This window comes from Ptychodera flava, chromosome 5 (genome assembly GCF_041260155.1).
Source record: "Ptychodera flava strain L36383 chromosome 5, AS_Pfla_20210202, whole genome shotgun sequence".
Classification (NCBI taxonomy): Eukaryota; Metazoa; Hemichordata; class Enteropneusta; family Ptychoderidae; genus Ptychodera; species Ptychodera flava.
The window spans coordinates 1315196-1339727 of NC_091932.1; the positions used below are offsets into that span (position 1 = coordinate 1315196).

Here is a 24532-nt window from a genome sequence, read left to right on the forward strand (position 1 = left end):
TATATTCGACCCCAGTTTTAGACACGATACATGAAACTATCACAAAAATGAATTAATGGTCATGACCATTAATTCATTTTCACCCTGGTTTCATTTAATTTGTATAAAATCGGGGTCGAATATATGCATGGTCAACCATTCATTCATTATCTTTCAACATGTCAAACAATATAAGTAGTATGTCATATCAAACAAAATTCATGAAAAAATGGGCAACTTTGTCCCTTTAATGAGCTGATGAAAGCTTATAACATGTAATTTCAAGATGACTTTTTTCATCTCTCCCTTGCGAAGTGTTTTCAATTTTGTAATTCTTTTTGTTTTGTATATCATTTTGTGCCAATGTCACGTATGCGTACACGGCTAAATAAATAAATAAATAAATAAATAAATTCTTTAATTGTGATGTAGGTTAGGGACAGAAATTACATTTCATTTTCGGCGCACTCTTTCCGTTACAACGTTTTCATAACATGTGAAATCATTAAATTTCATTAATGCCCTGATTTGATTAATATTTTAACACACTTTTGCTGTTGTTTTACATGCATCAAATGTTTCAATTTGAAACATTAAGTACCATTATTCATCTGTTGTGCTTATGCTCCAGTTTCTCATCTTTGCATCTGAAAGTATCTTGACTACTTGATAGCTTATCCAAATAGCCTGCACCGGATATCGTGTGTCCATCGTTGTTCACAATGATATGCCAGGCTTATCATGACTTGTCAACAAAAGTATTTGTTGTACGTAAAGTGGTTCCTGCACTCACTCAATTATGGATGTTTCAAACTACCATTTTTTCAATTTTTAACGACTGTAAGTACAAATTTGCAATACAACGTTATGAGGGTTGGACAAAGGTGTAAGAATTAGCTGTAAAATAGGCCTACTTGTAAATGTCTTATTTTGTCATTCAAAGCATGTTAGAGGACATCTGTTAATATTCAAATAGAAACTGCATTCCACACTGAATAGCCATACACTGAATTTGAATCAATGTTTTTGAAACATTAGAAATCCCAAGCACTTCTGTAACACATACATATGCATATTGGGATATTCACTCGACTCTGTTGACAAGGCAATGAGAAGAATTCATGTCTACTATGTTTTGAGTCTTCATGAAAACTATTAAAAACATAATAACCGTCAAATAATCCCAATTTAATATGTAAAATTCAAAATTTTGCATATCAGAAGTGGTCAACCCCTCCTTACCATCCCCAAGTAATTGGATCAATAGGGTCATTTCAGTATACAACTACTTCTATGCATTTTCAGACTTTCAAAAGCATAGTTTGTACCACACGCTTTTATTCTACTATCAAGAACAAACTTAATTACTGACAGTGGTAGTGGTTTTCTTACAGATTGAGACCTCGATGACTTCTTGTCTTCATCAGTAGTTTTGCTGTAGTAAATTATGCTTCTATTGTCTTTCCAACTTTTCAGCATTCTGAAGTAGATGCTGTTTGCCCATAATCCCATGTAAACTTTGTGCTTCTTTCCTTATTTATTTTCATGTCATATGAAGAAAAGCGGCTCAGCAAAAACAGCAAATGTTGGCGTTTCAGCTCGTTAATACGCGCGAAAATGAGATTCCTCGGAGAAGGGAAGTGAAAAACAGGTGCCAAAAGTCACACAGTTGAAAAAAAATCCAGGTGATGCAGAAGAAAAATAATGCCCCGGAGTCAATCTGCCAAGCCCCCCCCCCCAATATCAAATGGTCCACCCCTTACCGTCATCAAGGCCAGCCAACAAACCCCTTTTTCATATGAAAAATCTGCCCGCGGGCAAATAGAGACACTTTTAACTCTGGTTTTGTGATGTGTCGTCTGTGACATGGTTGTGTTTTTTCGCATTTTCTTATGACTATCGTTGTTAAAAGTGCATCACCATATAAATTTAACTCACGCCGACTATATCTGTGTGTCATCGCGTAAGCGATGGTTCGAATAAATTGTATGGAAAGAAATAATATAGTCTATGGGCCCACCCATTTTTTCGTGTCACGATGTCTAAATGGGGTTTTCTGCACAACTTTAATGCTTGACATAATTTGAAATAGTATTACAGTAGTTATACAACCAAACAGTTTGGTACGGTTCACTTTAATACTTGGCGTATGAGACATGATAGCCGGCGAGATGAGAGTTGTTTTCAATCTTTTGGAGTTTGGGGAGGGCAGTAGAGGGATTTTGCGATGGGGAGTTGGAGGGGGATTGACACACCCTTAAACAGGTGATCGGAAACACAGGTGCTCGGGAAGGAGAGCACCAAGCACATGTACGAACCAGCGGAGTGTCCATGGATCGAGGGCCAAACAGTCGACATATAAAAATGTTCGCAGACGTGTTTCAACTGCGATAAAATATACCAGTCAAAATTGTTTTATAGCAAAATAACATTTGAAGATACACGTTGAACGTTGTTCGCAACTGTCATTCTACTGCTATTTGCGAGTAGGCCTTTTCCTTTCCGATCATATGTAGTGCTAAGGAAGGCGAGCACCCACAGGCGTAGTATAGTAAAAGAAAAACTATAGGCACCCAGGGACAGAAGCAGAACTCTGGCTGGCGATATTTGCCGGTATTGTTTAATGTGGGGTTGATTTTGGCTAAAACTTATTTACCTTTCATTTATGTCCAATTTCATGTGTTCTTTCACGGTGAATAGTAAAGGGCCTATGATTCGTCACACCGTTGGATGTCAGTGTCAGAGGAGAATGAATTAGGCCTAAATCATGCATTGGAAGACAATCCGCTGATTGGACACTACAAGCTAATAGAGAAACATCGTCACTACATTTTTAGCCGTCATTTACTTTGATATTTTATCTTTTTCTGATAAGGATTGCAAGGTCAATAAGAGAACAGCGCAAGGTCTCGCTTTCGTCTTCAATGAAAGCATAGAATTTGAATGATGTCAAATATCACTTGTAGTTTTTGTCATGCAAATATCATCTTTGATTTGGAGGTCGCATAGAACAAGACTTGTTATTAAAGTAATGAGGTTTGGGTAACGATACTGGCAAATTCGTCCGTTCTCCGGCCGGCAAAAATTTCAGGGAATAATCGTAAACTCGATATCAAATTTAGATCAGGATATTGCGTCAAATTTGAAGGTATTGGGGTACATTTACTACTACGAGGCGTCGAAATTCGTAAATGCATTGTATCGTCTGGTCGAACTTCGAATTCGCTCTTTGCTTTTACCGAGGGTGCTGTATTTGTGTAGTAGGCCTCCATGTGTTTCGATTTATGATATTTATGAAAATGCATAAAGGATTGATCATCAAAACAGCAGCAAAGCAGAGAATAATTCAATAAACAAGGCACCTGATTACGAGCATAGAATCATCTAAAACTCGAAATTGCATAAATTTGATAAAGCAGCCTCAATGAAAGTAAGTGTGAAGTTGCGTTTGGTTTGTCGACAGATTAAATCTACGACAATAAAAGATGGAGTTCAAAAAAGATGTGTTTTTTAGTGTCCTAGATGACGTGATGTCCCCAAGCTTATCAGTCAACACTCAACAAACCCATGACAAATAAATCGGCGTGATTTAATCGATGTTCCGTTAAGACTGATTAATGTCTCTATAACTGTGTCATATCGTGTAAAGATTTGAACTGAAACACCATTCTTCAATGCCAGATGTCACGTAAAGCCGGCCGCACACGAGAGAAATTAGCTAAGCAAAAATCCTCGCGAGGAAAATTGCTCAGCAAACTTCTCCCCGTGTGCGGCCGGCTTAAGAGGTATACAACAGCTTGAAATGTAACGCTTGGTGTATTCGTCTTTCTTTATTAGATTTGAATTGATTTTATGTATTTTCAAACTTTATCCGAGATATCGGTGGAGTTCAAACGGAGTTAGCAGTGTGACAATCAGGACAACATCACCAATAATTGACGTTCAATCCAATATCCGATGGACTATATGTGATGATTTCGATTTCTTTGATAAACAAGTCTTCACTAAGTTTTAGTCACAGCGCTAGCGATGCCTAGACAAACTTACAAAATGAAATATTCCCGCTAAATGCATCTCTATCGAAACAATATCTACTAATTGTTAATTTGTCAAAAACAATTTCTATAGTTGTAATATGAGAGTATGAGATGATTGCTATGTTGAACAAAGCGATGACGTAAACACCATCTCCTCACATAATTTTCATAAATTTGATGCAATTTACTGGTTCTCGGGTGAAGTATTTAAATCTGAAATACTGATACTAACATGGTCCAGTTTAAATTAATTTGTAAGGTGAAAATATCTGTCCGTTCCGAAATTTAATGCACATTACTCGATCTATACTTGGTCGTCAAAATCACGACAGAAAAGTGTTGAAGTTGTTTAAAGTCTTCTCTTCGTTACATTCCATTTTGGTGTAAGTATATCCGTTTGCCAATCTGTGTAACGATGTCTTGTATGATAACATATCGCTTGTTTGGCTGTCCTGAGCTGATTCCATTGTATTGCCACCTATATTCGTTAAGACACATTTTCCATTTCGGCTCTCGCAAACTGGTTTCTTCCGCTTACTTTGACCACATATATTACAATAACGATACATATGATGGTCAAAGAGAGAAATCCAATGGTTGAATAGATAACCATATCCTTGGTAGAATTTGGTCCAACGTTCTCTTCCTGTCCATCAACTGAAACAATACATGGAAATATGCTGAATCAAGATTGTATCCATGACTACAGTAGTTACATTATCGCTAATAAAACAGTGAATATTAAACAAGGGGTATCGGGACAAGAAATTATAAAGTTGACACAAACATACTGTAGAACAAGTACGTGAACTCTGAAAAATGTTGTCCCTCTTAAGTAGTAAAACAGTTATGTAACCTGGCTTAGAGACCTTGCATTATGATATTATGGTTCCCAGACTTGAAATCTGCGCTTGCCTCAAATTTAGTGCTTGACAACCAAATTATTTTGAAGTTGTAAGCTATAATATACATTTTCATTTTCTTGAAATTTTTCATGATTCCCCGCCACGTATGACTCTTTGAATATCTATCTGAAGACAGTATTTCTTCTTAGAAAAGTAAATATAATTTTGCTTCTTTTTACAATATGCTTCTTGAAAAATATATTAATAAACGGTTTAGATTACTAGGCTCAGTTTATGAAGCAAAATGACATACAATATAGCTTAAGAAACTCTGTATAACCCCACGACAAGCCCCCAATGTCCATATTATTTTTATTTGAAGGATAAAAATTTTGTTTTGTCAATTTTGAAATCCGCTTGCAAGTCAAAACTTTTGACAGTTTCAAGTTGAATATAATCAAAACACACGTCAATGTTATGTGACGCCGCAGCCATACTCACGACATCAAACGAAATTTTCTTCTCTCAACAATAATCCTGTGAGTTTTAACGCACTCTAGTATCAATGCCCTGAAAACATCTTGTGTATCTTTGCACTATCTATGCCATGGCACGTCGCACTTAATAATCTAATGTATGACTTGAGCCAAAACAGACCATCGTTAATCTGTTTGTTCAACCAACAAGATTTGACCCAGACACTCCCTTCTTTCCTTCTATCTTCTGTTTTTTCCCCTCAATCATACGTCTTTTCTTACGTAGAGTACGTAGCTGTGTAAGAAAGGACTTTAGAAGGCATTGTAATGTTTTGACGAGAGCGGAGTCGGAAGAAAATTGCCTATGCGTGTAAGTTTATCAGGCCTAAAGAAAGAGAGAACAATTGAAATCTAAGGACAATCGTTTACTTACCTGGCGAAGCCGCTGACATTAAAATAGCCAGACCTATAATAAAGCTTGAAAATAATTCCATCGCTGTGATATATTTGAGTGAAAATATCGATGAAACTGATGGCAATGTTGCTGTCCTTTGCCGAACTGAGCCAACTATGTACCGTGAATATGAATATGATGTGAACAATTTGAGTTTATTTAATGGAGTCCCTATGTTAATAATCATTATTTAAGATGGACCCCCTCATTTACTAGAACTGTACTACATTGGGTTGCGTCAACCTGTGATTGGCCTACATGAGTGTCATTCAATGTCTTTCCGTCGACTGTGTCTCATTTGCTCTCATACACTTCGGTGATATTTCGTTTGATCATCTACACTGACAAGGTATTCAATCAATATAGTTATTTTCTCGTAAGTCAAGAGATCATCAAAATCTCAGATGTACATCAGTTTCCGGGACCTGTTCGTGAGTAAAAGGTGAGTCGCAAGAGGTTTTTTGACGGGCGGCACGCATTTTTTTATCTTTTCAGTGGGCGGGAAAGCGGCAGGCGGGCAATTTTTTTATGATGACGGGACGGGAAAATTTTACTCTGTTGCACAGAGGCGCTGTCCCTCCACAAAGGGCAACCCGGAAAAATGGGTTGCAGGCAGACCGGGAGTAGGGTTCTGTTTTGTGCGGCGGGGGTTGACGATGGGGAAGGACAGTTTTGAGCTTCTACAATAAGGAGAGGGCCATTGGGAGTTTTTCCAGTTGGAAAATTGCAGAGGGACAAAACGGTATGCGAGAGCGGAAATTTTGAGGACTGTTGCAAACTGCTTCCACCTTAGTTGACATCTTTTGAAATCGACTGAATGGCTGCCCCTCTGATTTCAAAAACAGTAAATATTTCTTGTCTTTCTGAAATACGAGTCGAGCTTTTTAAAACATCAGTTTTTATTACTGTACGATTTCATATTTCTCTTTTAAATAGGTTTGGTATGATCATCATCGTACCTTTCCATGACTTTCTCGTTTTGTATCGAATGATCTAACCGTCCTCGATAGATTGTAAAAATCATTTCGAATACTGCCACTGTTATATACCGCCCTCACATACCCAGCGCCCCCACAGCTTTACTGTAAGATAGGCAGCACGGTAACTGTCTATAGATCTATCAACGACTGGCACTGCATTTTAACTTTATTTTTCCAATATCGATAAATCAGTGATATAAGCCCGGAAAGACTTCTCGAATGAGGTTTTAAGCCCCATCAGCTATATCTTTTTGCATGTATTTCTTGATTGTTTGGAATCAAATGCAACTATATAAAAATGCTTACTGTAGTACGACCATATATATGGGGTATATATATATATATATATATATATATATATATATATATATATATATATATATATATATATATATATATATACTGTAGTACGACCATATATATGGTATATATATATATATATATATATATATATATATATATATATATATATATATATATATATATATATATATATATATATATATATATATACTACTTGTAAGCGCGCAAATATAATCCAGTGCCATGGTTTGAAATAGTGACATTTCAAAGACAATGTAGTTTGAATAAAAAAACAGCTCTCTTAAGTTTGGGATGTATCTTTTGGTAAGTAAATGCTGAAAGATACAGCTGTAGGGGCTTTAATCTAGCGATTATTACTTATTTTTAAAAGTCAAAATCCGGTATAAGGCTATAGGTATACATATAGTAGCTATTACGTATGGACAGTCTTTCCTGTTTGTCTTTTGTCTGTGATTCCGTTTAGAAACACCCTTTGATTATCTATTTTCGTTCATCTTTTCATGTGAATATATTATACCATGCAAATCTATTTCAATTTTACTTTTTCCAAGCATAATTACCGAGACTTTACTTTTGATCTATAACTAAGATTGTGCAGGGCTTCCCGCAGACTAGCCTGCCTATGGTCAGTACAATAACTTTGAAGATCATTACCATACCAGTGCTCTCATTAAACCTGAAAAATTCACCCGAAGAGGATTTAAACTTGTCCCTTTCATATAGCTAGAACAAGATTATTTGAAACGGAATATGAGGAATTTTGACGCTTCATCTTTACTAACCAAGTTATTCGAGACTTTAATTTGAAGTGCGGAGCGTTTAAGGTAATTCGCGCCTCAAAATTGAAAAGTTTAAAGTTTTTCTCAAAATTTCCTCAATCAAACTTTCAACCATTGTCTTTCATCGGGGTCAACATGCAAATTTTGTTACTAGAGAAAAAAAATACCCATACCAATATTTATCGATATTTAAAATTCAAAGTGACCGCCATCTCTGTGTTATCTCTATGGGAATAATAAATTTCCCGATTTTCACAAAAACTAAGCCGAGGAAACATATTTACTCCATAAGCTTCAAAATGAGCCCCTACAAGTGGTAGGCCAAAAGATTATTGTATTAGTCTGAGAGTCAGAATATCTGTACGCCAGATGCACTCTACCTTAAATAAGTAGTCATTCGCACGATGTTTTGCATGCAGCTGTCAACGAATGTTTTAACATTTTCAAAAATTACATCAGCGTTTGACCTTCGATTTTCTGAAAAATAGCATGAAATGATCACATTTGCTGATATGTACAGCAGTGGTAGGAAATATTGCACATGGAACTGTGTTGCATTACAAGGCACTCAAAGTTTTGGCATTGTCAGTTACAGGAGATCTCAGTCTAACTATTGTATTATTTGTTTAGTGGATAAGTCGAATCGATTACCCTTGACATCACTCTCTTTCATTTTGTCCTATGTGCGCAATATTGTAAAACAGACTCATCTTCCCTACAAAGCTAGTCACTGTGTATCTCTTTATTTCTTATCGATTTCACATTCCAAAGTACATTTACCAAAAGAGTACGCCAGAGCGAAAAGGCCACAAAGGTTCAACCGAAGACGGAGGAGTCTGCTCCAATGTCTATGGTTCAACGTAATGAGATTATTTTGGACAATATGTTAGTTCATTTTAGAGGCTCTACTTTGAAAATTGTTTTTTTTTTTTAATATACTAATATACCAAGGTCTGAGTTTAGACGTGACTCAAGGTAAACACTGTCTCTGTAATTGGTGACCGGATAAGATCAAGTTGAGTTCCTTCCATCTCAAGCCTTTCATTTTAAATTTCTTACCATGATAAAAACTGTATTATATCATACCAGTATATTGATAGTGCAAATAAAGCGATCTGGTTGATCGAGACGCGAAAAAAACCGTGGTATATTGGCGATGTACCATGGCTGGCATACGCGCGAGCTCTCAGCTTAAACAAAAATCCGTTTATGACGTTGCGCGCCATAATTTCGATATACTGTTATGATATAATAGCAATAAATCACACCCACCGACGGTATACCACTCGATTTTGACCAGCTCACTTCATATATGCACTCGCTATCGCTCTTGCAGATATGTCGTGATTGAACTGGTCAAAATCTCGTGGTATACCATCACTGGGTGTGCTTTATCGCTTAAATATCAACATGTATCTAGAAATTCATTTCGCTTTACAGCCTTATTATCAAAGCCATGTGGACAAATTTATGAAGTAGAAACGGTAGCTGTGAGCAAATCTCGTAAAATATCGCGAGATCGAAAGTTTGAGGTTGTCAGACAACATGATAGATTTCTTATTTGGCGCACCGTGTCTTGATTCTTGATTCTTGAATAGTATCAATGAGTCATGCGAATAGCTTGGCAGTATGCCAAGGACGAGCCCAACCCTCCATATCATCAAAGGGCTTTTGCAAATACCATCCTTATCGTAATCATATCTTCAATAATTAACCATAGCTAATTTTGAGATATTATCTTCCGGACGAGATATGGCCTTTTACCTGGTAACCCCTTGCTAAGCATTGCGTGGTGTCTCAGCTCAGTGTGATCAAAAAGCTGCACAGGACACTCACCTACCAGAGGCAGATGTAAATACACTATTCTAAGCTGAAAAGTAGAGGTGCTGCTTGGGACTGCCCTTCCACTACGATTCGACAATTTCCCGTCTCACCTCTCCCTACTGTCCATCCGGAAAGCACCCTCTCTATCCCAATTACAAAGAGCTCCCTTTGGCCTTCCATATGGGCAAACCGAATCCTACTGCCTGCATGCTTAATAAAGGTGTTTTTCTCAAGCATCCACTGTCCAAACGAATGCAGTGGCCTCGCCCCCCCCCCCCCCCCCCCCCCCATGATAAAAAATGCCCGTCCACCGTTTCCCCGCCCCGATACCAGATTTGCAGAAAAAATGCCCGCCCGCTAAGAAATAGCTTGGGAACACTCTTCATCAACGGGACAGTTTTGCCAGACGCCTCTAACTTACTTTGTATTATTATTTTAATAATATTAAAATAACCACCCAGGATCGAATGTCAAGCCGGTCCAGGGATCTTATGTCGAAGTCGATGACCAGCATGCACACCAAGGCCTAAGCAGAGTTGCTGACTTTTCTTAAGTTAAGTCAATGTGGTGATCTGCAAACATATATGCAGCCAGTACGACTATCTGTTGCACTAAATCTGTCTGTGTTGTTACGAGCCTGTCGTTCTATAACTCTGTTCATCCATCTGTATTTCCATTTTGCTGATATAGATCGCCACGAGATACCAAGTATCACAAGGTAAATAGATATTCAATGTGTGAAAAACACTTCAATTCATTACTTCTGTAGTCAATCAGGTGCAGCCAACCGAGCTATTGATCGAAAAGGCTATTCCAGGAGCAATTTTTTGAGGGCAAGGGAAATTTCAATTTTTCTTGGACAGGGGACATATTTTTAGCTGGCAGGGAGCAGATTTCAGGTTTTTCTTGTCGGGCAGGGTAGATATTGGTTGATTTGCCTGGGGACAGAGAATGGGGAAAAAACGAGGAGAGGAATTTTTTTCCAGGGCAGGGGAAATCGACGTTTTTTTCTCCGCATGGCAGGTGAGCTTCAAAAATTCACAATGAGTAGGGGAAATAGGAAAAATATGTGGGGAGTGGGTTAAAATGAAGTTTGAGTGCGGGAGGGTAAGTCGAAAAATTATCAGTTGGAGGGTAAATAATGGACATTTAATTAACTACCCTCTGGGACTTAAAATTAGTCAGTTCACATTACTTCAGGTGCCGCCAACTGGTAAATTTCATGAATTTCGCAAAATCATCACAAAACATGTTTTGAAGGCTGATATACCGATTTTTCGTATTTTTGACCTTGACCCAAAATTTGGAGGGGAAAGTAGAGCTGTTCGTAACTGCCCTCCCACTGGCATAAACGGAAAATATGCCCTCCCACTGAATTTTGATGCCCGCTGCCCTCCAGTATCTATAGTCTGCCCGCTCCCCACTCCCCACAACATTTCAAGCTCCCCTCTGCCCTCTCCCCACTACTGAAATGTCGCATTGCCAACTAGATGCCTACTAGGCAACCCAGATTAACGCAAACCGTGGTAGCAGCTGACAGTATAGCTGAGAACATTGCCCCCCTCTAAGTTAGGCGCTAAATCTCCCCTCAAGTTCTATCAACCACGCCGCTTTCCCCTCCCTCTACGTATCTTCCGGTGCCCACTGTCAAAAATTTTCTCCCCGTCCACTGAAAATAGTGAAATTTCTTCCCCGCCCACAGTAAATATAGATTTTTCTCCCCGCCCGCTGATTAGTTTTGAAATTTGCCCGCCCGATGAAAAACTTCGCACGAACACCTTTTTGCACGAACAGCTAATAGTTGGCGGCACCTGTTACTTGTCCTGAACAATATAGCTTATCATAATTAGGACCCCTTTAAAAGTCCATTTTTCGTTAGCTGGATCTGGTCAATGTTCAGTATGAAATACAGCAAAATTTCCAGTGGTGGAGCCGTTGATGGAATGAAATGTGCCACTGGTGACTTAAAAGGCAATCGGTCAGCTTATGAATTTAGGGTTTCATGGGTAGAAATACATTGTATGCTCACTGGTTAGGTATACATCAATTTGTTTGCAGACGAATTACACAGATCATTTTGTTTCAACAATGTCTTTGACTAAGGGAGGATTCGTTTTTTACAGGGACGGGGCTCGGTGGAAATCGGGGGTGTTGACTTTTACGAAACCGTTTTTAGGGGCGTCATATTATACAATCAAAGATTGGAAGGGGCTCAAATTTTACAAGGGTTTGTATGGAGTTATGGAATAAAATTTGCAATTTCACCGAAACGTTGCTTGACCCTCCATATATAATCTATGAGTAGTCTAAGAGGAAACTATGAATAATTTATTTTAAATACAAAACTAGGTATATCTGTGTATTTATGTACTCTTGATTATTGATATTAATGTACTTGATCAGTAGTTACATGGTGCATGTGTGAGCAAGAAATTTGATTTTGGAATTTCACCAAAAATGTTGATTCGCTATCTTGTCTATGAGGAAACTATGAATAAATATGAATAACTATGAATAACTATGAATAACTAACTATGAATAACTATGAATAAAACTAGATAAATCTGTGTATTTATGTACTTGCGATCGTGATTATTGATATTAGTGTACTTGATTAGACTAGGGCAATTACAAGTTTCATGTGTGTGCAAGAAATTTAATTTTGGAATTTCACCAAAAATGTTGATTCTCTATACATTGTGGTCTGTGAGGAAACTTTGAATATTTTTTTACAATACAAAACTAGCTTTTAAAATCTGTGCTTTAAAAAAGTGTGACAATTGATATATATATTGTACGTGACGAGAATATTATATTTGAAAGAGCAGATCTGAAAAACCAATGTGATATTGGAATTTCACCCAGAGATTATTTGTAAAGTTCAAACAGGATTCTTTGAAAGTTCAAAGGTCAAATGGAAAATTATGTCAATTAAGATATTATTGATACGGAAAGTGACATCTAAGGGAGGGTCGCTGTTTTTTGTGAATGAAAATTGGGGTGGGTAACTTTTTTTCTTGCAAACTCTTTTGAAGGGCCTAATTTTTCAGCCCAGGGCCATAGGGTGCGAGGGGTTAATGAATCAAATCTGATGAATTTTTTGGGGTCACATTTTACAATTGATGAATTTGGGGGTTATATTTTAGAAATTTGATTTGGAGGGGGTCGCTTTTTACATTTCATTTGTCGCTCAAGTTCCACCGACCCCCCTCCCCGTAAAAAAAACGAATGCTCCCTAAATGTCTAAATGTACAGAATTCCATTACTGTATAGATCTTCATCAACCAAAATTACATAAGTTATCTTTGTTTCGACAAAATAGATGTACATGACAAAATGATGATATCCCCCGGAAATAAGATTGTGACAAAGCTACAACTACCACGGTGAAATCATTATGTACTGTGAATAAATTTGGGGTCGACCACGGACCAGGAGAAAACAAGTGGAGTACCCATGATGACAATTTGTTTAAAAAAGGTAAGCTTAGGGACGGACCATTAGATCTTGGGAGGGGGGTGGTCAAAAACAGAAGAAAAAAAAATTTCAGAGCAGAAAGTTAGGAAAAAAAAATCTTCAAACTAGTTTGCAAAATAAAAAAAATAATAAATAAGAAGACAAATGCGTAAAAAAAAATCTGCAAAAGTCTTTAAAATCTTGAATTTTTTTTAGATTTTACCGACAGGAAGCAACTTTCTGTATTTTTTAGTACATCCTCCAGGCACATTTTTAATTTTAATTTATACATTTAGAGTGACTGTATCCCTTATACTGGAAGTTGTGATTATCTTTTCAGGACTTTTGTATTCTGATCACTTGAAAATTATAAAATTATAGAGCCTGTTTTCTACTTGATTCCTACGTACAAACCAAGCAGGTACACTAGGTAAAACATTGAAACTATGGTATCGTTGTCATGACAGAAAGTTGTATTTGCCTTTTAAGATCAAGGTAAACAGATGCAGGCCACATCAGGTTCATTTTTTTCACAGCATTTTATTGCAATGATGAATACAAGAATGGATGAACAAGTAGAAACACGTCAATAATGATAAAACAACATATCAAGTCATTATGTATTATTTTGCTTTTAAAAAGGCATTTTCAATTCTTTTTTCTCAAAAAACAGCCTCAAAAAACAACAGCTACACATTTTTTAACATTCAACAATACACTACGTAGAATGCCATCTATCCAACAAATCCCAACACAAAAACACACAAAAGGGTTGAACTTTGAAAGTTTCTCGATAGTTAATACGGAATAAATCTGCATGAGTAATCGTTTGTGTGTAGCAAATGCTGAATGACAATTATCTGAAGAATTTTTGCACCACAAAAAAGAGCATGATTTAAACAAATCTTAAGGGACTTATGTAGCAAATTTCAAAGAAATTGGACAAGCCCTTTCAGAGAATACAGATTTTTTGACCATGAATGGCATAAATTGCCCTAAAAAGACATACATTGAAATTTCACCACATCTATACACATCCAATCAATTTGGACATGCTGCTACAGAGAAATAGACGTTTTGATCAAAAAAGGGCAACAATTGCTCTAAACACACAAATATGCAAATTTCACTGTATTTTGTAAACAGCTTCTCAGCTTGTCAAAATCAATTGTAAATCATGAGATATGCATGATGTTTGGTGGGTTGAATGTAGGCATTTCACCACGCAGTAGAAAGGGAAGCCAGGAAACCAAAATAGTCAATTTTCAAAACTATAGGAAGCTACTGAGGAGCAAGAAGACCATGTTTCAAAGGAAGATGTGTAATCTGAAAAAAATGCTCCCCAAGTGCCACCAAATAACACCATTTTAATCTCTATTTTTCAAAAGCTCCAACGGCAGGAGGGGGGACACCCCCCTCCTGACCTCCCCCCCCCCCGCAAAAATACTCCCCAAGTGCCACCAAATAACACCATTTTAATCTCTATTTTTCAAAAGCTCCAACAGCAGGAGGGGGGACACCCCCCTCCTGACCTCCCCCCCGTGACCGCTTGTGCGGCCGCTTGTGGTGCTTTGCACCACATCTTTGCCCTCTTTATCTTCAGACAGCGACGGACTAAAAAAAAAAATTATAAATCTGAAAATTTACTCTGAAAAAAAAAAATTTGCACAGCTAATCTCAATTGGAAAAAATTTTTTTTAGAAATTTACAATAGTAAAAAAAAAATTTTCACAATTGCATTGTGACCACCCCCCTCCCAAGGTCTAATGGTCCATCCCTTAGCTAGCTTCTTTGTCTGAGCGCCAAAGTCTATTTTTGTTCCCTTTATAAAATATACCCCAGTCAATTTTCCTCAGATTTTTGCCAAAATTTTGAGAAAAAAGCTGTAGCCAATGAAATGTGATGTCCATTTGATCCAAAATTATCAAAAAATTACAGAAAAATTCATAAAAAGTTGGTAAAAATTACACTAAAATTTTAGCGGGAGAAAATTACGGCGCCCAAAGGGTTAACAATGAATAGGGACTGTTTTTGCATCTTCATTATGAAAACAAAGTTGCCTGTCTATTTGAAACGGCGCAATATATCCTGGTCAGAATACATGAACAGTGAGAAAAAAAAATCAATCCTTTATTGGTTTAGAAAAAGTTTATAGAAATAAAACTGTTTGAGGAAAAGCATAAGATAATTCTATGGTTTTGGAAATATTTACACCTATCTTGTGTAAATTGGAATAGTTTTGTCCAACGTTTCTAGCGTGACTGTGGGTTCGAAATTGATCTTAAAAATAAGTCCAGCCCTTATCTGGCTTTGAAAAATGATGACTACTCCAAGCATTCTGTCAGGTGTCGATATCTGCTGGCCCTGCCAACGTACTTGTAGTCTCGTGATGGAACATGGTACTAATGTCAAAGGAGAATACTTACATGGAACCAAGATTTACTGGATTCAGCAGAGACAAGAAAATGCCATCGGAATCAGCAACAGTCATTTTGTAGTGATGTATAATAAAGTCTAGCAAGCTTGAGGTATGATTCAAATTGAATTCAAGGATAGCAAAATTATATAATGATGTAAATTGAGTTTGTTAATATCTCTGTACGAGAAGAAACTGCCCACGTGTTGCACAGCAACACCAATTGCACAGTAACACTAGTATGCTCGGTAAACTGTTCATCGAATATAATAAGTTACAAAAGTTAATGATCTGCTTACTGTAGTTAGAGGGCTAGAGGACATAGTTAATATTGCCTTGTACCTGCACTAGGTTGATTCTAACTCGAAAAGTAAATTCAGGTCGCTTCAAAAAAAACCCTACACAACCAAATCATACACTAGAAAATATTTCATGGCGTTATAAATATGCAATAGTTGCTAGTCACATTTAACATCTATTCTGATCTATTCGTGTTATTGCATATATGTGAAAACAGCGTTGTGATGTGATATTTCTTTTATTGAATTCCACGGCCTTGGACGAGGTTATTGGGTTTTGACAACCTGACCTTTGTATAGAGTAAGATTTATTAACTTTATGAGTTGTACATCTCTCCGTGCATCCATTTTAAATCTAACCAGGGTTTCGACAGCAACAATGACTGGCGGTAGAATTTTTACGTGTGCAGCCTTTATGGTTCTTTTCGCGGTCACCTCGTACGGTAAGTATAATCATAACAATGTCCAACAGATAAAACTATTTGTCAGTCAACAGTCTATGGAATCACAAAGACAGAGAAGTTTGCCGTTCTGGGTTGTAAAATTCTTAGCTTACAGTCACATAATTCATTGCTATCGTATACACATTATTGATACTAACATATAGCCTACATTTACACAGACTCTCAGTAAATATGACAGCACTTTGCGAACGAGTATAATTTTTGAGTTTCACAGTTATATCGTTCTTTTCCTTGTCTCCATGAAACTACAAGGTATGAATATCAGAATAATATCAAATTTTCACTCTACCTTTTGTATTAATTATTGATTTGTCAAATGTTAGGGTGTGAATGACGAAGGGGGACATTTTTGTGGAAGTTAATGAACATCTCTTAAATAATAGTGTCTTCCATATTTTAAAGCAACTTCAGTTGAGACATTTTCCTTTTAAGTATCGCTATACTTCGCTTTCATTATCTGAATACACGATAGGGTTGTGACATGTTCAAATTCAGTGTTAATGGGGATCTCTGTCAGTGTGTGAACTCTCAGAATTGTACATTGTCTTTAATAACGGATCGTAGTAGTGTACATCAAGGTATTTATACAATAGATTGTACGTTGTTTGATGTTTTTCTGTAAAACGTTATTTTGGCCGATGTAACGGCGTAAGGTCTCTTGTAGCTAATGCTTCCATACCCCGTCCATGGTCTTTAGAGTAATGGACTATCCATTGTGGCGAACTGTGGCCCCTATAGCTTCCTGTCCGTATCTTACAGAGGTGCAATGGCCGATGTTGCAGGATGTGGTTCACAGTCACGTAGACGCATATACCTTTGTGTGATCACTTATCATTGTACATCCGCGATTCTGTCAGTGTTGTTAGCGTAGTCGTGAATACTGGTGTGTGGGTCCGAAGACACGGGTTACCCACCCTTTTGTAATAGCTATCACTATCTCCACCATTACCACCACAATTATCACCACCACTGCCAACATCATCACCACCATTATCATCATCATCATCATCATCATCATCATCAAGACTCTACCGTTGTACCTTTAAGTTTTGCAATCTCTACTTAAGTTGGCGCTGGCAACGTTACCCGTAGACATCTGTTAACCTTTATACAACTTTACAAGAGCGATAAGTCACGGACATGATTAGTTGATAAGGCTGGACAGTGGACGGTAACAACAGCTTCGCACACAGATTCTGTAAGTCATAATTCAGCCAGACTCCGCAACGAATTCACGTTAACGCCAACCTCATCGATATAAACATCCTTTAATTTGAATCATCCTCCTATTTTTCAAATTTATTGGACAGTTGAGTTGTGTTTCGGTAAATGAAATCTAATATGATTAGAGGAGATAGCATGAAGTGTCTTGATGATAATGTACGGAATGTTTGAGTGGATGGATCGGCTTTTTATTGGCTCTACAGGACATCGCTTGGCCGACCTTCCGATTTCTGCTTGTGGGTCACATTTTCTGTCATACCATGTATATACAGGGCTTTGCAAGCTTCCTTCCCGTTTCAATGTCTGGTATGCACACATTTTGTGCACAGAACGCATGGGTTTTTTTATCTTACACAAACCACAGGTATGGTGTCCAATCCATGCCAAAATTACTACTTTGATTTTACAACACAACATGCCATTCCGGATTCTGTTTTACAATCCAACATGCTATTTCACAACACAACATGCACTTCCAAATCCTATTTTACAACACTCAACATGCTATTTCACAACACAACATGCACTTCCAAATCCTATTTTACAACTCAACATGCTATTTCACAACACAACATGCACTTCCAAATCCTATTTTACAACATGCTATTTCACAGCACAACGTGCACTTCCAAATCCTATTTTACAACTCAACATGCTCTTCCCAATTTCATTTGACAACACATCATGCACTTCCAAATCCTATTTTACAACTCAACATGCTATTTCACAACACAACATGCACTTCCAAATCCTATTTTACAACTCGAATGCTCTTCCCAATTTCATTTGACAACACATCATGCACTTCCAAATCCTATTTTACAACTCAACATGCTATTTCACAACACAACATGCACTTCCGAATCCTATTTTACAACTCAACATGCTCTTCCCAATTTCATTTGACAACACATCATGCACTTCCAAATCCTATTTTACAACTCAACATGCTCTTCCCAATTTCATTTGACATCGCATCATGCACTTCCAAATCCTATTTTACAACTCAACATGCTATTTCACAACACAACATGCACTTCCAAATCCTATTTTACAACTCAACATGCTATTTCACAACACAACATGCACTTCCAAATCCTATTTTACAACTCAACATGCTCTTCCAAATTTCATTTGACAACACATCATGCACTTCCAAATCCTATTTTACAACTCAACATGCTATTTCACAACACAACATGCACTTCCAAATCCTATTTTACAACTCAACATGCTCTTCCCAATTTCATTTGACAACACATCATGCACTTCCAAATCCTATTTTACAACTCAACATGCTATTTCACAACACAACATGCACTTCCAAATCCTATTTTACAACTCAACATGCTCTTCCCAATTTCATTTGACAACACATCATGCACTTCCAAATCCTATTTTACAACTCAACATGCTCTTCCCAATTTCATTTGACATCACATCATGCACTTCCAAATCCTATTTTACAACTCAACATGCTCTTCCCAATTTCATTTGACATCACATCATGCACTTCCAAATCCTATTTTACAACTCAACATGCTCTTCCCAATTTCATTTGACAACACATCATGCACTTCCAAATCCTATTTCACAATTCAACATCCCATTCTAAAGCTAGCTCTGCGGAGCAGGGCAGTGTTACTGGCTATCGAATAAAATTCAAAATGGCGGACGCGAAATGGTCCCCTCGCACAGAGAGAGAAATGCTAACTTTGCTCAAGTCTAAAAACGCAGCTTAGCACATTGCGTATCTAAACAAAATGAGCGTGCTCGAAAACTAGGATCGATCACGATTATAAATTAAAAATTGGCTTTTTGGAAAAGAAACTGCGCGCTGCAATCAGCAGTTTTGTCTATTGTGCACCGTGCGTGGGAGGCTTATCGTGAAAGACCGAGATTTACTATATGGCGCATCTGATACGGATATGGTCCCATCGCATAGAGAGATGAAAATAGGCTTTGTGTAAGTTCAAAAGCACAGCTTAGCTCATCGTGCATCTAGACAAGTTGAGCGTGCTCAAAATAGGAGATCGATCACGATTTTGGGTGAAAAAAACCGAATTTTCGGTGGAGAAACTGCGCGTTTGCAACCAGTGGTTGGTTTTGCCTATGGCGGTCAGCAGGGCTGTGGTGGGAGGCCTTTAGCCGGCAAGGGGTGGACCATTGGGGAGTGGAAAATTTTCGAAAAAAAAATTCCCCACAAATTTCAATAAAAATAATCAGCCAAAGAAACTTGAGAAAACAGATGACGCACTTAGGTAAAAGAGAAAAAAATCCGTCAAAAGTTACTTTCTGAAACATTTTTATTTTAGTCTGCATCAGATAGGCCTATACTATGATTCTTTGGCCAAGGGGGGGGGGGAGGGGAGATCTGAAGGGTATAATCGTGGCCAGTAAATGAAGTACTACTTTTTATTTTATAACTTTTTGTTCTGTTTATCATATTTTTTCTTTCACTGAAGTTTGGCATCGTAAAGTAATTCGAGATATAAGATAATGTAAAAATCATATCTGTGATATCGATTGTTAACAACTGTATTGTGGGTCTTTACACTATGATTAATTAACAAGAATTCAACAATTCAGGCAGCTTGCATCGGTACATAAAATGGGAAATATTCACCAACCATATGTCAAACAATCACTTTCTTTGTATTTCAATATTCAACGAAACTGATTTCCATTGTAATGTTCTAAACTTTATTTTACAATTAAACATTAGGCTACAAATCCGTATTTTTCTTTTCAAAATTTCATTTGTACACTTGTCTTGACGGTTGAATACCGTGCGTGTGAAATGCAATAGTGCAGAAGAATACGGATAGCGACATTACAGCCATGACAACTGACAACTAAGCCTCAGCAAGCGGAGATGTAAAATACGAATATGGGGCCAGACAAGGGTCAAAGCTCTGTTGGAACGGACTTCGCGAGAAAGACTGTGTGGATAACAACCGATAGAGGTCGCTGTAATGTCGCTATCCGTATTCTTCTGCACTATTGCATTTCACACGCACGGTATTCAACCGTCAAGACAAGTGTACAAATGAAATTTTGAAAAGAAAAATACGAATTTGTAATGTTTAATTGTGAAATAAAGTTTAAACATTACAATGGAAATCAGTTTCGTTGAATAGTGAAATACAAAGAAAGTGATTGTTTGTCATATGGTTGGTGAATATTTCCCTTTTATGCACCGATGTAAGCTGCCTGAATTGTTGAATTCTTGTTAATTAATCATAGTGTAAAGACCCACAATACAGTTGTTAACAATCGATATCACAGATATGATTTTTACATTATCTTATATCTCGAATTACTTTACGATGCCAAACTTCAGTGAAAGAAAAAAATATGATAAACAGAACAAAAAGTTATGAAATAAAAAAGTTACTTCATTTACTGGCCACGATTATACCCTTCAGATCTCCCCTCCCCCCCCCCCCTCTTGGCCAAAGAATCATAGTATAGGCCTTTCTGTTGCAGACTAAAAAAAAAAAGTTTCAAAAAGAAACTTTTTACGGATTTTTTTTCCTTTTACTTAAGTTGGTTATTTGTTTTTTTCAAATTTCTTTGGCTGATTATTTTTATTGAAATTTGTGGGGAATTTTTTTTTCGAAAATTTTCACTCCCCAATGGTCCACCCCTTGCCGGCTAAAGGCCTCCCACCACAGCCCTGCTGACCGCCATAGGCAAAACCAACCACTGGTTGCAACGTGCAGTTTCTCCACCGAAAACTCGGTTTTTTTTCACCCAAAATCGTGATCGATCTCCTATTTTGAGCACGCTCAACTTGTCTAGATGCACGATGAGCTAAGCTGTGCTTTTGAACTTACACAAAGCCCACTGTCATCTCTCTATGCGATGGGACCATATCCGTATCAGATGCGCCATATAGTAAATCTCGGTCTTTCACGATAAGCCTCCCACGCACGGTGCACAATAGACAAAACTGCTGATTGCAGCGCACAGTTTCTTTTCCAAAAACAGCCAATTTTTAATTTATAATCGTGATCGATCCTAGTTTTCGAGCACGCTCATTTTGTTTAGATACACAATGTGCTAAGCTGCGTTTTTAGACTTGTGCAAAGTTTGCATTTCTCTCTCTGTGCGAGGGGACCATTTCGCGTCCGCCATTTTGAATCTTGTTCGATAGCCAGTAACACTGCCCTGCTCCGCAGAGCTAGCTTTAGAATGGGATGTTGAATTGTGAAATAGGATTTGGAAGTGCATGATGTGTTGTCAAATGAAATTGGGAAGAGCATGTTGAGTTGTAAAATAGGATTTGGAAGTGCATGATGTGTTGTCAAATGAAATTGGGAAGAGCATGTTGAGTTGTAAAATAGGATTTGGAAGTGCATGATGTGTTGTCAAATGAAATTGGGAAGAGCATGTCGAGTTGTAAAATAGGATTTGGAAGTGCATGTTGTGTTGTGAAATAGCATGTTGAGTTGTAAAATAGGATTTGGAAGTGCATGATGTGTTGTCAAATGAAATTGGGAAGAGCATGTCGAGTTGTAAAATAGGATTTGGAAGTGCATGTTGTGTTGTGAAATAGCATGTTGAGTTGTAAAATAGGATTTGGAAGTGCATGATGTGTTGTCAAATGAAATTGGGAAGAGCATGTTGAGTTGTAAAATAGGATTTGGAAGTGCATGTTGTGTTGTGAAATAGCATGTTGAGTTGTAAAATAGGATTTGGAAGTGCATGTTGTGTTGTGAAATAGCATGTTGGATTGTAAAACAGAATCCGGAATGGCATGTTGTGTTGTAAATCAAAGTAGTAATTTTGGCATGGATTGGACACAAACCACAGGGTACCGGAAAAAGATAGTGTATTCACTAGTCTTCACATTTTAGTCACTACCGATTACATCAACATCCTACTCCATAAACAAACACAGCCGCATACTGTAATTAATCTACTGTAATCTGATGGAGAAAAAAGACCAAGAAAAGAGATCCTGTTGTTTGTGATACAAACACCATATGCTCTGTGCACACAATGTGTGCATACCAGACATTCAAACGGAAAGGTAAGCTGCAACGGGCTGTAGATCAATAGTAATGGCAGCTTCGCTGATTGAGTGCATTTCATTTTCAATGTGTTTTGATTACAGACCAGGTTTCACGCACAGTAAGAAGTGTAAATTGATTTTGATAACTTGCCAATGCGAACTGAAATATGCTATTTCTTATTGATATTTTGCAGGTCATGTCGAAAGCGATGGTTCGTCTTTACCAGGCGTGATAGACTTTGCCAGGGATGCCATGATTCAAAACATCTACTACAAACAAGACGGTCCTAATGTACTTGAGGAGACCGCGACGCCACCAACAGACGATGGATTGACCACTACTCAGGAGTTAGTGATCTATTCGTCAATAGCGTATCTTGGACTCACTCTATGGGCCTTCTGTTGCTTGCTGTACGTGGTCTGGGCCGCAGGACATACTAAAATGGCCAGAGACGAAATGGAAGAAATCAAATAAAGCGCATACTAGTTCACCTAACTTCGCTATTCTAGAAGCGGTCCGATAGATATTTTTCGTTGAACAAGGTCACATTTAATTTTTGCTGAGTCAATTTATAAAATGTCGTCTTTGAAACATTGTAATTGGCCATTACAGAGACAGAGAAACAACTGACATTAAATGAAATGAATGCTGAGAAAAATTCACCTGCACAAATGATGATGATAATCTTTATGATAATAGAGAATCAATAGAAATTCATATTTACTGCAGGGAATAGACAACGGGTCAACAGAGCGGAAGCTCAGAAGATGAAATAACATTTTTTCGAGCGAGTTCATCTTAAATAATCAAATTACAAAATCTGGTTTCTGTTGCCTAGGTGAGGTTTCGTCTTTGACAGATTTTTAAAAGCTGTATTTTATAAGTACGCCCTTGACACTTGAGAACGACCACATTAAATTTGAATAATGTAACCAAACTATGGAAGTGATCGCATGAAAAATGTGTTCTATGACCTTGGACTTAAAACAAAAACCTATCTGTTGTTACACATTGGCTTTGGAAGGTCGAGGTGAATCTTGGAATTAGTGTCAATTTTTGAAATGAGCTAAAATTAACGACAATCAATATATATTACTTGCGAATGTTTACAGGAGTGCTACTTTTGCCATACATTGTTTTTGTTTTTTGGTAATTTAGATATCGCCCTCAATGTATTATACTTTGTTATATATGCAGAATAACTTTTGAATAAATTATGTTTATAAATTGTTTATAAATTATTTAATGTTCGAATACAAGTTATTACAGAAAAAATCGGGCAGTAGGAATCAATCTTTGCAATGCCAATGGAAGTGATAGTTATTTTTTGTGATCAATTTGGATTTTGTTTTATTATCCGCAAGGTAGACATGTTTTGGTTGCCCTCAATAGGACTTGGAAGATGGGGATTTTAATTTATAGATTTCAACCGTCGATTTCAAACTCTGTAGTTCGTAGAGCAAGGAATCCAGTGTTTTAGACTTGGAGAATAATATACCCATTTCGTTTATGTTTTTGACAAGCTTATAGTCTGACCTTCTAAAAGTGAATTGAGAGTGTCTCAGGTTGTCATGGATTGTCACCAACATAAAGTTAACGCCTGACGTAGCGCAATGTGTTGCAGTCCCATGCAGTGGACATAAGAGTGAGGTCACGAGCAAACTGGTAAGACAACTTAGTCGCTTTAAAAAAACAAAAACATTTTCTTCGCTTGGAACTGTCCGAATCTTAGAGGGCATGATATCACGCTGATTGATCCGCCGCAACAGCTACCTAATGAAGGCGACATTAGCTACCTAATGAAGACGACATTAGCTACCTATAAATGAAGGCGACATTAGCACGTTGAGAACTCATAACAAAATAACAAGCCCTGAGCTTTAATCCGGTTTCGGGAACTACAGCTCTTTCTTCCGATATATTCATGTTTTTCACTGAAACATTTCATCTGAGT

General features: G+C 37.4%; 1 protein-coding gene and 1 long non-coding RNA gene across 6 annotated transcripts; one reads left to right on the forward strand and one right to left on the reverse strand.

The window, feature by feature from the left end:
* Positions 1–3549: 3549 nt before the first annotated feature.
* On the reverse strand, positions 3550–6709 carry LOC139132407 (uncharacterized). Its single transcript, XR_011552279.1, has 2 exons — positions 5771–6709; positions 3550–4673 (listed from the first exon to the last, which is right to left on the reverse strand). It is a non-coding gene; the product is annotated as an uncharacterized lncRNA (long non-coding RNA).
* Positions 6053–23819, forward strand: LOC139132405 (uncharacterized). 5 transcript variants are annotated; one of them, XR_011552275.1, is made up of 6 exons: positions 6053–6233; positions 10160–10416; positions 13021–13178; positions 15500–15682; positions 16233–16312; positions 22772–23819. XR_011552275.1 is itself a non-coding variant. In XM_070698752.1 (3 exons), exons 1-3 carry the CDS (start codon positions 6196–6198, stop codon positions 23050–23052), a joined length of 399 nt encoding a protein of 132 aa, XP_070554853.1. In that variant the 5' UTR covers positions 6181–6195; the 3' UTR covers positions 23053–23819. The 5 variants fall into 5 exon arrangements, 1 of the variants encoding a protein (XP_070554853.1); XR_011552276.1 differs by having other exon boundaries at positions 6062–6233; positions 10389–10416; XR_011552277.1 differs by lacking the exon at positions 15500–15682 and having other exon boundaries at positions 6060–6233.
* Positions 23820–24532: the final 713 nt, after the last annotated feature.

Bases quoted from the DNA above. Each gene is read 5' to 3' on its own strand.
- LOC139132405 (XM_070698752.1), top strand. From the start codon at position 6,196: ATGTACATCAGTTTCCGGGACCTGTTCGTGAGTAAAAG. The intron at 6,234-16,232 runs GTGAGTCGCAAG...AAATCTAACCAG, and splicing joins GACCTGTTCGTGAGTAAAAG to GGTTTCGACAGCAACAATGA. The intron at 16,313-22,771 runs GTAAGTATAATC...GATATTTTGCAG, and splicing joins TTTCGCGGTCACCTCGTACG to GTCATGTCGAAAGCGATGGT.